At 57.0% G+C, this 14,849-nt stretch overlaps 1 protein-coding gene across 1 annotated transcript in view; it reads left to right on the plus strand.

Annotated features, from left to right (window-relative positions):
• The window catches only part of CELSR1 (cadherin EGF LAG seven-pass G-type receptor 1), a 147,200-nt gene that overhangs the window by 47,822 nt on the left and 84,529 nt on the right, over nt 1–14,849 (plus strand). Inside the window, exon 2 of the mRNA XM_065887276.1 lies at nt 5,152–5,790. Within this exon, the coding sequence (XP_065743348.1) occupies nt 5,152–5,790 (639 nt within the window). The remainder of the gene's footprint in view (nt 1–5,151; nt 5,791–14,849) is intronic.

Raw genomic sequence — 14,849 nt, forward strand, 5'->3', positions numbered from 1 at the left:
CCTGTGGCCTTGTCTCCACCAACCCACATTCCCATCTGTGCGGGGTGGAGTAGCGTCCGCCCAAGTTCACGGCCCCCTGGAACCTCAGCATAGGTGTTATTTGGAGGTTGGATCTGAGCAGATGCGAGATCGAGCTAAGCTTTGACACCTCCTGGATTTGGGCGGATCCTGATCCGACGACTGGTGACCTTTTCAGAAGGGAATCTGGGCCCAGACTCACGTGGGGAGAGGCCACGTGACGATGAGGCAGGGACGGGAGTGAGGCGTCTTCCAGCTGGGGATACCAAGGACCGCCAGCAGCCACTGGACGCTGGGACAGAGCCACGGGACGGATTCTCCCTCCGAACCCCACGTGGAGCCTACCCTGCTGACACTTGATCTTGGACTTCTGGCCTCCAGGCTGTGAGAGGATCAGTTATGTGAGCCTCGGGCTGTGGTGCAGCCCCAGGACTGACACAGCCTCCCGCCACTGACTGGCCAGGCCTTGCTGCTTTTTCGCATTTTGTGCTGGGAAGATGGTTGCGCTCCACTGTGTGACAATGTCCATTCCTCCGTGGACCCTGCCCTCCTTGCTGCCTCCTGGGGTCCTCCTGTCTTGCCTCTTGCAAACTCGGCTGTGTCCCCTGCCCCCTTGTGGGCCACCGGCTCCTTGGGCACCGAGACCCCTAGGGCTGAGCGGGCCACAAGGATGAGATTGTAGACGACGGCTGTCCTCTGACCAGAGCTGGATGCGTGGACTGGCCCCACCCTCCGTGAAGACCTGCGAAGCCCCCCTCACCTGCACCGTCGGGGGTTTTGCGGGAAGCACCTGCCGGTGGGCACCCCACAGCCCTGCTCTGCCATCTGTTCTGTCTCTTTCCCGCTGTGACTTAGGGACAATGAAGTGACTCACCGTTCCTAGGGAGAGCCGTGGAAACTGTGCTGGCCCGGTTTGGAGACGTTGGTTCCCGCGCTGTTGTTTCCAGATACGGACGAAGTGCCTACAGCACAGGTTGGGGGGAGCTCTGGGTGAGCTCTGTGTTTTCCAAAATGAAAACAGCCTTCTAAGTGATAAACCTAATGTATGCTCGGGCAGGAGAATCAAACGATACAAGGAAGTTTAGGGGAAGAAGCGAAAATGACCTAAATGTCAGCAACATTCCTGACCAGTACTTCTCCAAGCCGTCAGGGTCCATCAGAAACAAGGAAAGTCTGAGAAAGTCCGTCACAGCCGGAGGAGCAAGGAGACAGGACGACTTGTGTCATGTGGGGTCCTGGGACAGAGAAAGGACAGTAGGTAAAACCAAGGAAGTATGAGTGGCGTATGGACTTCAGTTAATAATGTGTCCGTATCGCTTCATTCATTCTAACAAATACCCCACGCTGACGTCATAATAGTATTAATGGCAGGGGAACCTGGATGCTGGGTAGACGGGACCGCTCTGCACTGTCTTGGCAATTTTTCTGTTAATCTAGAACTGCTCCAAAATAAAAAGTTTATTGAAAAGCAAAGTCAGCGACCCAGATAGAATCGCTGTCAGCACTGAAGTTTTTGCTGTCCCTGCCGACGGCTCTCTGGATTTGTGTGCAAACGTATTTTTTTTGTCTCGTGTGAAAAGTGACTTACTTTTCCCTTTTAACATCACGTTGTCTGGATCTGCCCTGACACCAGTGGAGGCGAGTGTCACCTAGCGGGTTTCTCTGAGCCGAGCTACAGGGTGAGAACAGCCGTCCTTTATTTCAGCGGCTCCCTGTTGATGGGCAGTCGCATTTGTGCTCGTGGCGACTCAGAAATCCAACCCAGATGAGTTAAGCACAGAGCGTATTCATTGTCTCCAGGACCTGGTAGTCCAGGACGGCCCATGGTCTTGAAAGAAATTAACAGTAAAATTAACAGTAAGGTGCGTGTTTTATTTTGCAGCATGGTGGATGTGAGTTAATATTTAATGCTATTTTCTGGTCATTACGTGGCTCCTTGTTCCTGGGCATTCCTCCATGCCGTGCCTTCCTGGGCTCCCTGCCCATCCCCGGGGAGGGAGTGGGCAGAAGAGCCTGGAGCATGCCCAGACGGCCTGAACCTGGAGCTTAAAATCAGCATGACCCTCGAATCTTGGACCAGAACAAATTTGTGTGTGGTTTAAGATTAAAAGGTTGTTTCTTATCAACTGCCACCAGGAAACAAACAATATCCTATATTATTGTAATGGGCCTTCGCAAAAAAAAAAGAGAAAAGAAACACCCACAGAAAAATAGCTTAGATGGAAAAATGGAGGCTCTGATGCTGTGTGTGTCAGTGTCAGTCTTGGGGTTAAAGAGATGCCACTGGAAGAGGGACTCTCCCCTCCCTCCCTCCCTTCCCTGAATGTTTATCCAGGAGCTTCTGAGTGCCAGGGACTGTTCTAGAAGTGACGGGCACAGCAGGAAAAAGACCTACAAGTTCTTGGTCCTCATGGGTTCACTGCGGGGAGAGACAGATATGAACAAATAAAAAGCAGCTTGCGGCCGCTCCTGTGAGGGAGTTAAAGTGAGGATGTGGCAGAGCATGGGGTCTGCGGAGGGCCCCTCTGATGAGGGACATGCCGCTGAGACCCGGGTGGCCCCGGGAGCAGCCACCGGCGACAAGGAGGGCGGTGTTCCAGGAGTAAGATGAAGTGTGCAAAGGCCCTGAGGCAGCGAGGCGTCTCTAAGACAAGGGAGGGTGATGGGGACAGACCACATAGGACCATAAGATAGGGTAGGCAGTATGGGTTTTATCCTGGATGCCTTTGGGGGCCCCAAGGGAGTGGTGTGATGTTTTAGGATGAGTGCTGTGGCCACAGTGTTTTAGGATGTTTTAGGACATTCCAATGTTTTAGGACAACTGCTGTGGCCACAGTGTGAATAAATGTGCCCTGTTGCCTGGGTGTAGGTGGCGTGTGGGGGAGGGAAGGAGGGTGGTGCCATCTCTGAGGCTTCGTGCCGTATGGGCTGTGCCATCTTTTGCCGTAATTTCTCTTCCTCATTACTTATTGCAGCCACTGGCCCTTTGTTTTGTTTTGTTTTGAATTTTATTTATTTATTTATACAGCAGGTTCTTATTAGTTATTATATACATACCAGTGTATGTATGTCAATCCCAATCTCCCAGTTCATCCCACCCCCCCCCCCCAACCCCGCTTTCCCCGCTTGGTGTCCATACGTTTGTTTTCTGTGTCTGTGTCTCTATTTCTGCCCTGCAAACCGGTTCATCTGTACCATTTTTCTAGATTCCACATATATGCGTTAATATACGATATTTGTTTTTCTCTTTCTGACTTACTTCACTCTGTATGACAGTCTCTAGGTCCATCCACGTCTCTCCAATTCCCAGTTTCATTCCCTTTTACGGCTGAGTAACGGTCCTTTGTATACGAGCAGCAGATACGGTCTCAGCATCCACCTTCTGCTCTGCGGAAGCTGCACAGAGAGCTGAGCCCTTACCTCGCCGGCCTTTGGGTTTTACACCAGCCTTTGGGGTGCCCTCCCCACAACAAGGTCATACAAATATTATTTCCTCTTTCAGATTTGGTCCTTCCAGGGAATTCCCTGGTGGTCCAGGGGTTAGGACTCCGTACTTTCACTGCCGGGGGCCTGGGTTCAATCCCTGGTCGGGGAACTGAGATCCTGCATGCCATGCAGCCAAAAAAAGAAAAAAAAAAAAATACGGCTTTGCCAGGTTATCGTGAGGACCAGATGGAACAGTAATGCTCGGTGCCTGACCTACTAGGCGATGGTCGTAATTACTGGGGGGAAGCCAGGGCCCCCCTCCACCAAGCATGTGTTCGTGAAACTTGACTTCCCAGGGTCTCAGTTTTTGTCACCTCTCAAATGGGGTGATGATGGTTCTCTCAGAATCCCTCGGAATCTCAGGTTTGCCCCTGAATGTGTTGTGACTTGTGGAGCAGTTATGCTTCTCCGTTGTCTGGACAAGTTTTGTGGCGTGCGGTGCCCCCCGCCAAAAGTGGCTTGTGGCTCCTGCATCTGAGGCAAACAGTCCCAGGCGCAGAAGCTTCTGTGCTCTGCTCCCCGTTGTTCTAAGGGCTCCCTGCAAGCTTGTGCCTTGGTGGGGACTGTGCTGGGTCCAGAGTGACAAGATGGCCTCCAAGTTGTGTCACCTGAATGCATCCTCTCAGTGGTCCTAAGACTTTCCTCCAGCTTCCCGGAAGTAAGCTGGAAATAAGCCTGCCTTTTGGGCTACAGCTTCGAGAGGGGTGGGACCCGCCGGGGGCTCACGGGCTTGCCCAGACGCCTCATGGAAACTGGGGTGGGTGTGCTCATGGGGGGATCCATCAGGGCTGCAGGGACATGGATCTGAGCTGAGCCAGAAGGATGTGAACTTTGCCAGGTTTTTCTCGGGTCCCAGAGCACATGTGGGGGGCCGGGCACTGGGAGGCAGGTGAAGGCCCTTTGGGCAGCATGGCTGCATCTATCAGGGCTGCCCTGGAGGTGATGACGCTGCCCTGTGGCCATGGTGAGCAGAGCTCCTGTGGCGGCCCCTGGACAGCTCCTCTGGTTCTGGGCTCGGAACCTATGCTGTGCTCAACCTGGTAACCCAAATACTCCACCCTTTCCAGTCCCCAAGTCCTAAGTGGCTCGTTTCGTGAGCGGTTCACCTGTGTTGGCTGAGATGCAGCCTCCTCTTGTGTGTCTTTCTGAAGCAGCACGTGCTGTCCTGTCCTGTGTGCTGGGCGCCTGGAGATAAGTCGGTCACAGCTAAGAGCGGAGAAGCTGCCAGCCTTGCACAAGACAAGGCCGTACCTGGGCTGGACCGTGCTGGACACTGTGGGGTCTGAACTGGGCTGGGGGATGGGCAGGGTCACCTAGTGGCTGGAACAGGTGCAGAGGAGGTAAAGCAGGGGCTCTGCGTCCCCACGTGTCTGGAGCAAAGCGTGTGAGGCTGGGGGGCTGGATCGTGGTGGTTGTTGAGACGCCCTGATGAGCAGTTGGGGGGTTTCCATTGGGGGCTTCTGAGCTTGACGGGCATGATGGGAGCCGAGTGTGGAAGGAGGGGAAGGGGGTCTGGGACGTGGGGTGAAGGTGGTGGTCATGGGTGGGTCGGGGCAGGGCACGGGGCTCGGGGGTGTCGTTCCCGGTCGGGCCGGGGTGGGGACTGGGCAGGCAGGCCCCCGAGTGACGCCCCCTTGTGTCTCACAGACGGCATCCACAGTGTGGCGGCGCTCTGCACCCTGCGGGTCACCGTCATCACGGACGACATGCTGACCAACAGCATCACCGTGCGCCTGGAGAACATGTCGCAGGAGAAGTTCCTGTCCCCACTGCTGGCCCGCTTCGTGGAAGGGGTGGCCACGGTGCTGTCCACCACCAAGGACGCCGTCTTCGTCTTCAACATTCAGAACGACACGGACGTCAGCTCCAACATCCTGAACGTGACCTTCTCGGCCTTGCTCCCCGGAGGCGTCCGGGACAAGTTTTTCCCATCGGAGGACCTGCAGGAGCAGATCTACCTGAACCGGACGCTGCTGACGGCCGTGTCCACCCAGCGCGTCCTGCCCTTCGACGACAACATCTGTCTGCGAGAGCCGTGCGAGAACTACATGAAGTGCGTGTCGGTGCTCAAGTTCGACAGCTCGGCCCCCTTCATCAGCTCCCCGACTGTGCTCTTCCGGCCCATCCATCCCGTCAACGGGCTGCGCTGCCGCTGCCCGCCCGGCTTCACCGGCGACTATTGCGAGACCGAGATTGACCTGTGCTACTCCAGCCCCTGCGGTGCCCACGGCCGGTGTCGCAGCCGGGAGGGCGGCTACACCTGCGAGTGTCAGGAGGACTTCACAGGTACGCGTCAGCCTTCGTGGGTCCCGGGGTGGCACAGGCGGTGGGGCGGCCCCGGGTCACCTCTGCTTCACACGAGGCCCCCAGTCCACAGGTCGGAGGGTGTCAGGTGGTTTCCTCTGTCCACTTCCCTCCTCGGGGGCAGGGTCAAAGGATGGACCATGGGCCTGGGCGTTGGCTCCACTTGTGGAGCACAGCCCCGAGGTGTCTATTGATCCCGTGCCACTTAAGCCACCCTCTTTATAAGGACAGCAAGAGGAGGGTGATAGTGCCAGAGCCACCTAAAAAGTCTGCATGTATGTAATGACATGTGCTTTTTATAAGTGGCTTCAAATTTAAAGCAGTTCATTACGGACTTCGAGTTTAATTGGTTACTGGAAAACAGTGTGGTAACTGGGATAGAAATTGTGAGCCTCTGATCACTTGGGTCTGGAAAAACTGTTGGTTTTCTCATGCCTCATTGTCACTGTAGAAATTACTCACCTTCTCTGCCTTGAAGGTACACTTACCTCGAGACGTCCTGATTTGTCACAAAGATGAATTGCTCTAAAGGCAGCCAACGGTTGTTTTTAAAAATAAAAAACCCGCCGAGAGCAGTACAGAAACATATGCTCTTGCTTTGGTCTTCGATGGTCTGTTACATAGAAGGACGGCCCACTTGACAAACAAGTGTACTGTTGCAGATGGTGACCATCTGTCTTTTTGGAAAGTTCTCTGAGGTTGGGTGGGACCTGATTCGTCCCGGAGGTGGTTTTGAGAGTCTTCCGCGGACTGTGTCCTCGGTTGACGTGTTTGGTGTAAACACTGGAGAAATGGTTTCCGTGCGTGTGGGCCGCAGCGCAACTGATGGAGCCTAGGACGGGGCTTACAGTATTAACAGGTATTCATCGGGCAGGAAGGGAGTAAGCCTGGGGTGGGAGCACAGAGAGAGGAAGGCGGCCGTGTGGTGCTTTGCATCTGAAGGGAGGAGCCCCAGCCAGAAGAGGGGGCGTTGGGCAGCCTGGGGAGATAGGTGTGCGCCCCGGCTTGCCGCGTCTGAGCACCAGCCTGGTTGTAATCCTCTGGCACCGCTGCGGCGAGAAAGGCTCGATCGCCTGCCTGTGTCTCTCCTCCCCTCGCCCGTCTGTGTCTGTCTGCCTGTCCATCCGTCCTGTCCAGCTCTGGAGATCTCTTCCCCGCGGTCTCTCAAGTGTTATCCCTAAATTCCTGGTTACGCTGGAGCTTGGTGGTGAGCCGGGAAGGCAGGCAAAGGCGACTCCAGCCCCCAAGCCCACGCCTGAGTCATCAGGGGGCTCTGGTTGTGCCGAGGAGCCGTGCCACGCAGGTGGGGGTCCTCTCCCTCCTCCCCTTCCCTCTCCACGGCGTTGAGGTGGCATCTCGGCCTCTTCTGAAGTGCCTGACCAGGTGTGCCAGCCGCAGCACAGTCGGCCTCCCTCACGGTGGAGCAGCGTCCCCCCCGGGGCTGGTGTCCCTGTCCCCCTCCCTGCCACGTGGCCTGGATGGGGGAGAGCTTCTGCGGATGACTCCTGCTTCAAGTGGGGAAGCCGTAGCCCCGGGCCCCGGGACAGAGCCTGGTGCCCTCCAGGGAGTCAGCCAGTGATCAGTTGTCCACTCGCTCCAGGAGTATTAGTTGAGTGCCTGCTATATGCCCGGCCAGTGCACGCAGCGGACCTACCCCTGCCCAATCAGGTGGGCCCCCCAAGGTGACCGGCCCTCTCCCTGGTGGGGACCTGGTGGGGGACACCCCTAAGCACCCCCAGAATCTGGTGATTTCATCTTGAAGATGGGTCTGAAGGGTGGGGTCTACCTCGGTCGAGGACACCAGCTTGTCTCGTGGCTGCAGCAGCAGTCCTGGCTTCCAGGAGTCGCGGATGTGAGCTTGGGGCCGTGTCTGGGCAGGATAAGTAGAGGCCGCTAGGGACCCGTGGACCCTGGATCCCCTCCAAAGAGGCCTCAACCCATTGGGTGGAAAGGACTTCCAGAGTTCTCAAATTTTGTTTTCATCGCCAGAGTCATTTCTAGAGAAATTATGCCTGGGAATGACCCACTGTGTCATCACCACTGAAATGTCTTGATTGGCAGGGGGCTAATTTGAATGTCTTTGGTACTAAATTATCATATGTATTTCCCTCCGAGATAAGACTGATTCAGACTGATTATTTTTACTCGGTCCCCCTTCCTCTCTTTCTTCCTTTCTTCCTTTGAAGCCCTGCTCTCTTGGTTCAGGTAATTGAACCCATTTATTCGCGGTGAAAGCCGTGCTGTCGTCGCCAGGGTTTTATTACTTGCTCCCTGGTAAGCCGAGCTCGGGCCTGGCGGGCGGGAAGCTGGAAGGGGCCCAAGGCCTCCGGAGGACCCTGGCTTCCTGTGTTGCCAGACGGGAGACAAGCTGGGTGAAGGAAGATATCAGTTAATTTCAGGAAAAGCTCATGAATTTGATGCTGGAAAAATACCCCGACAGCTCCCCTGTGTTTCTTCAGTCCACTTTGGCCTCGGGGAAGCTCCGAGGCCCCAGGGAACATGACCCCCCCCCCCCCCCCCCCCCCCCCGTCCTTGCAGGGAGAAGGCATCTCCCCTTCTCACGGCTCTGCATGGGGGCCTGGCGGGGGTCTGCAGGGGACCCCACTCTGAAGGGAACGGGGACAGAAGGACTGGAGGCATCGAGGCGCGGCTCAGCGACTGTCATGTGTGACAAGCATGTGTGCCGGGTTCCTTGGTCCCGGCTCCTCTGTCTTCCGGCCTGTGAACAGCATAGCTTTGGTTTTGGCTTTGCTTTTGGTTAAGCTCCCCAAGGACGTAGCCCGTTCCTCCCATCTCCCCACCCCCGCACCTGCCGTCCCTCTGTCCTTACCTACCTCAGGACGCAGCTCAGCGCTGTCCCTGCTGTCGGAAGGTTCTGGAAGTTTCCCCAACTTCCTTGGACAGTGACCGTCGATCTTGGAAACCTCCTTGGCGCCTTGTTCGCGCGTTGGTTGCTCTGCTCTCATTTTGGGTGCGATCCACTTATTTCCAGGACCCTCAGGACAGCAGCGTCCTGCAAATAGTACTTATTGGGAACTTAACGTGCTGTACTGTTCCAGATGATGCTACACTGTTACCCCAATCCTCCTGGCAGCTGTACGTCCCCATTTTATAAATGGAGAGACTGTGGTACGGGACCTTAAAGTTTCTAGCCCAGAGGTTCTCAGCGGGGGTGATTCTGCCCCCCCGGGGGACACATGACAGTATCCAAAGGTGTTTTTGGTTGTCTCAGCTGGGGGTGGGGTGCTCGTGGCTGGAGGCCAGGGGTGCTGCCTTGCATCCCCCAAGGGTACAGGCCGCCCCTCACAGAGAATGGTCCTCGTGTCTGTGGTGGAGGGAGGAGCCCTGCTCTAGACCCGGGCGGGGGTGAGTCGGGATTCGAACCCGGTGCTCTGGCCTCTGAGCTCAGGCTTGTTCGCCCTGTGGATTCCTCGAGGGCGGAATGGCCTGGCTTGCCTGTTTACTGGGTCCTTTCTCTTGCTTCCTTGACTCCACAGCATCTATTAAAAAGCACCTTCTGCATGCAGGGTTCTGAATGAAGTGTGATGGGTGAGAAGGAGAACCGTCGCTGAGCAGTGGCCCCAGGGAGAGGGTTTCACTCGCCGTCACCCTGTTACCCGAGGGGGTGGCAGGAAGCTCTTCCCGCCCAGGAGGACACTGGACTAAACCCGTCCAGGGCAAGCCTCTGGATGTGACTCTGCGTCCGGGTCCTGTGGCCTCTTGATGCGTCGTCTCCCTAATTAAAGAGTCTAATCACTCCTCGCTGACGTGGCGGAGAGCACGTGTCCACCCAGGCTCTGCTCCAGGCCCTTTCCCCGTGCCTGTCACAGCCCCATGAGGTAGGGACAGTTGTCACCCATTTCAGGGACACCAAGATGCAGAGCCGGGTGGGGGGCCCCGGGGATTTCCTTCCAGAGCCTCAGGGGCCGGCCCCACCCCACCCCACTGCCCCTTGCTCGCCTTCCATGCCCGGCTCCTCTCCCCGGGGCCCTGCCCCTCGAGTGCGCTTTCCCTCGTCCCCCCGAACGTCACCTCCGTGTCCCCGTTCCTCCGCCCGCCCCTCGCCCACGGCAGAGGTCGGCAGCTCGAGTCCACATCTGCTTGGTGCTGTCTGCTCCCTCCCCGCTGTGTCCAGCATCTTTGTCTGTCAGCCCCGTGCCGGGCATACAGTAGGCACGTGATAAACACCCACGCGGGACGACGGGGTCAGGGGTTAACTGGGCCATTCCTCCTCGCAGGCCTCAGAAGACGTCCTGGAGTTCTGGGACTCTGTGCTGTGCTCAGAGCGGAGCCTCTGCTGCTTCCGTGGCTGAGCTGGAGGGGATGGGGCTCCCCCTTCCGTCCGCTGTGTCCCTTCCTGTCCTGCTGGTGGGTGTGCCCACCAAGCTCCACTCGGGTCACTGCCCAGCCGTGTGCCCACGCGGCCCCGGCCCACGGCTGCCTTGGAATCCCTTCCCCTTCCTCACACACATCCTCCCAGGATGAGAGCAGCGGGCAGTGGTTTATGTCACAGCCACGTGGGCCCAGGGGTGCATTCCTGAGAAGGCGGCAGCTTTGATGTCACCGGGGAAGGAGGGCTTTCAGGGACCTCTCGGTCATCTGCGTGTCGGGGGGGACAGAGGGGAGGGTCCCGTTCATTCCTGAGCCTCTGTGTTTAGACCCCAGGCCGCTTGTCTGGGTTCAGAGGGTGTTTCGGCAAATACCAGCCAACAGTCCTGCCTCTGTGCGTGAAGCACACGGCTGTCCCTGGGCTTCGGACATCCAGGCTGCTGGACCCTGTGTCGTCAGGGGTGTGCCCCAGCTGGATTTAGCCTGGTTTGGGGATCAGAGGGTCAGGGGCCGCTTAGGAGAGTCTCAGTGACGCTGGGTTTGAGCTTGGTGCTAACAGCCCCAGGATGGGGTGTCCCAGGTATCCTGTGAGGGGGGCTTCTGGGACCCTGACTGTCCCCCGGGGTGACCTCAGCAGGGCTGGGGGCCCCGACTGTCCCCAGGGCCAGGATATTTTGTGTAGGTTCAAGGCCAAGAGAAACTTCTGATGTAAAAATCGAATCATCTTTTCTGCTCATGGGGAAAAATGTAAATCAATTCTGGCACTTCTCTGCTTCTTACTCCAGCTCTGAGTTTTATCTTGAATTCTCTCATCAGAGTAATAGTATCTCCATCGTCCCGGGGTACACTGACCCTGCACCCCCACATTAGACTACAAATGCTTCGTGCGTCTGAGCCGCGCTGTCCTCCTGCGGGGTGACATTCACATAACACGAGAGAAATGAGTTTGCTCCACTTGACTGCAATTTACTGGATTAAAGCTCCGCGTGGAAGAGTTCGTCGTCAAGTTGAATTTAGTCCTTAAACCGGAGAGTTAAATTATCATTCGAAATGAAAATCGTTACCTGGCCTATAATTAAAATCTCAAATAAAGCAGAGACAGAATCCTTTCTTAGGAAAATGTACTTTTCAGATACTCAGGATTACTCCAGGTTTCTCTCTCTTTAGCACCTCTGCCGTCTTTGACGTCGGACTCTTTCTACTGGTTCCAGGTTGGGGGTATCCAGCATTTCTCTAGTACATTATTGTAAAGCTAGGGCATTATTGCACTTCAGGAAGACTTCGTTTTCCATTAAAATCATATACAGAGAGATTGCGGTGGGGGTAAATTTAGCCAGGGATCTCCTTTCCTCCTCCGTGGAATTCTTTCCCCCAGGGCTGGGGTTTTGACAAACAGAATAATCCCCCTCCTTGCATCTGGCCTGGGTGTCCGTGCACAGCCAAACGGCCACTGGGGACAGGGGCGGGGCTAATGGCTTCTGTTAGCTTCCTGGGGCTACTGTCACAAAGGACCACACACTGGGTGGATTAAACTAACAGAAATTGGACTCCCCTGGTGGCGCAGTGGTTAAGAATCCACCTGCCAATGCAGGGGACACGGGTTCGAGCCCTGGTCCGGGAAGATCCCACATGCCACAGAGCAACTAAGCCCGTGTGCCACAACTACTGAGCCTGCACTCTAGAGCCCACAAGCCACAACTACTGAGCCTGTGTGCCACAACTATTGAAGCCCGCGCACCTAGAGCCCGTGCTCCGCAACAAGAGAAGCCACCGCAATGAGAAGCCCGTGCGCTGCAATGAAGAATAGACCCCGCTCACCGCAACTAGAGAAAGCCCACGCACAGCAACGAAGACCCAACGCGGCCAAAAATAAAATAAATTTATTAAGATAAAAAATAACATAAATTTATTCTCTCACAGCTCTGGAGGCCTGAAGTCCAAAATCAAGGTGTCGGTGGGGACTTGCTCCCTGCAGAGGCCCTAGGGGAGAGTCCTTCCTGCCTCTTCTTAGCTTCTGGTTGTCCTGGGTGGTCCTTGGCTTGTAGCTGCATCTCTTCAGTCTCTGCCTCTGTCCTCATATGGCACCCCCCGCCCCCGGTGTGTTCTGTCTCTGTGTCCAAATTTCCCTCATTTTAAAAGGACACCAGTCATTGGACTAGGTCCCCCGCTAGTCCAGTACAATCTCATTTTAACCTGATCACATCTGCGAGAGCCTATTTCCAAGTGAGATTACTTCACAAGCACCGGGGGTTAGGGATTGACACAGTTCCACTGGCCTCAGGGCTTCTGGGGGTTGGTGGTGATGGCCACTTCTTGTCGACCCGCTTGTCGAGCATCTGCTGGGACAGAGGACACTCTGACAGGCTTCTGTGGTTCGTTTTCTTTTCAGAGATCTGAAAACAAGCGTTCCTCGCATCCACCCAGCCAGCTTCTAGGTGGGTCAGATGAGCTGGGCGCAGGGCCTGGGTCGGTGAGGAACACAGGTATACGCTGAAATGTCTGACCACGGTGAGCAGAGTGGCCCGAGGACATGCCACGTGCGGTTAGAACCTTCCTGGGTCGTCGTACCCGCTGTCCGAGGGGAGACGAGGCTCCTCGGCCAGTTCCTGCCAGGAGTCTCCCCCGTGCAGGCTGTGAGTATCCGGTGTGTGCGCGTGTGGAGAGCAGCTGCTTCTGCAGAAAGAGCCGGAAGGCAGCTCCATGAGAGCAAGGACTGGCCTTGCCTCCTCCCCCCTCAGCTCGTGTCCTGCAGCTGCTGTGACAGAGTCCCACAGGCGAGATTTATTCTCGCGGAGCTCCTTCTGGAGGCGCCGGGGGAGAATCTCTCCTTTTCCAGCTTCTAGAGGCTGCCTGCATCCCTTGGCTGGCGGCCCTTCCTCACCTCACGCCAGCCTCTGCCTCTGTCATCACAGCTTCACTGCTGACCCTCGTCCCCCACGAGGACCCTGGCCGTTACCCCGGGCCCCCAGGAGTCCAGGGTAACTTCGGTGTCTCAAGTCTCAAGATCCCTACCTGACCCACGCCTGCCAAGTCCCTTCTGTGGTGTGAGGTGACATGGCCTCAGGCTCCAGGGAGTAGGATGTGGGTGTCTTCGGGGCTCCGTGTTCTCCCACCGGCGCCCAGCACCCCCTTGACGCTCAGTCAGTATTTGTGGAGGGAGGAGTAAGCAAGGCCTTTGCCATCGACCCTGGGGTCCGTCCCCGCTGTTTCTCTGGAGGCACCACGTGGACCAAGGGCCACCGGGAGTTACTGGGAGTCCAGTTTGAGCCCTTGACCCGTGAGTGGCCACCCCCGACTTCCCCAGGGAGAGTGGTCTCCGCTCACGCTGTTGCCCATTGCTCCCTCCTGAGCCCTTTCCCTGATGTGGACAGACAGATGTCTCTTGTCGTGCTCCCAGTGCCTGCAGGGCTGGGGTAACGGGGTGAGACTTCTCTGCTGGGGTCGCCGGGCGCAGCTGGAGGAGGGAGTGTGTGTCCGCCAGGGCAACGCGGCTGTCGTGAGTCCAAGCGGCAAATAAAGAATGCGTGTTCTTCTCTGGGTGTTCATCTGTCCCGGGAACGTCCCTCCTCCCAGCACCACGCAGGAAGGGGAATTTGAACCATCGGGGGCTGAGCCGCTGTTGTGCATGGATGATTAAGGTTTTAGTTAGCATTCCGGCTGAGTTTGGACACGTCGCCATTTCAGAGTTGGCACGGTTTCCCTACTAGCTGATAAAGTGCCGGGGACGCCCCTTTCCAGCCTCGCTGCCCACAGCTGTGAGTTTACTTTCCACCGACAGGTTCTTCCCATGGTCAGCAGGGACCCTCAGCCCGGCCTCCAGGCTTCCATCTTCTCTGGGGTGCAGGGCGTCTCCCACCCCACCCACGCAAGCCCACCGTCTCCAGGAGACCTCCCCAGGCCCTCCCGTGCCCCGACCCTCAGAGGGCCGCATGTCATTAGAACTAAATCATAGTCCTGTGTCTGAGATGCTGTCCTGGAGCTGGTTCTTGGGACGTTGCAGGACAGATGCCCTGGCCCCGGGGTTTCCGGGTGACCTCTCCCAAAGCCGGGGCCTCCCTGGATGAGGCAGTTTCCAGGCCCTGCACCGCCCCCCATCCCATGGTCTCTGGAGAGACGCCTGCAGAGGCCCACAAGGGCACAAGGAGGGCCCTGGACAGCCTCCCCGTCGGGCCCCAGGACAGAATGAGCCTCCCTCCCACCAGGTCCCTGGGGGATGTTGGCTGGGGCCCAGGCTGACCCGGGGTGGGACCCTCCACCATTCTGGGACCCCAGATGTCTCCTGAGCTGCCACCAGCTGTATCCTTTTGAGCCCACATCCTTGGCTGGGAGGGACCCTGCCTTTGCTTTCAGGGGGTTCAGGAGCCAAGATGGGGTTCTGGGCGCTCAGGCCCTGGGGGCCAGCTCGGTGAACTCTCCCCTGGTCACCAGGTGCACCTTTGCCCCAGGCACCCCACGTGCCAGTGTCCGGCCCCCTGGGGGGCCTCCCCCGCCGGCTTTGGCAGCCAAGATTTTGGGGTCCACCTGTGTGTGTTCATTTGGTGCCTCCTGGGTTCTTAGCTGCTGCCCACTGGGCACCACAAAGACCTGGGGGACAGAAGGGGCTTTCTCTTCCACGGCTCCAGCTCTGCTGAAGCTTACGGAGTCGCTGAAAGGTGTTAGGGGTGCTGCTTTCTTAGGGGACTGTGCCCAGGAAGAGATTTCTGCTGAGTCTG

This window comes from Phocoena phocoena, chromosome 11 (genome assembly GCF_963924675.1).
Source record: "Phocoena phocoena chromosome 11, mPhoPho1.1, whole genome shotgun sequence".
Taxonomy (NCBI): domain Eukaryota; kingdom Metazoa; phylum Chordata; class Mammalia; order Artiodactyla; family Phocoenidae; genus Phocoena; species Phocoena phocoena.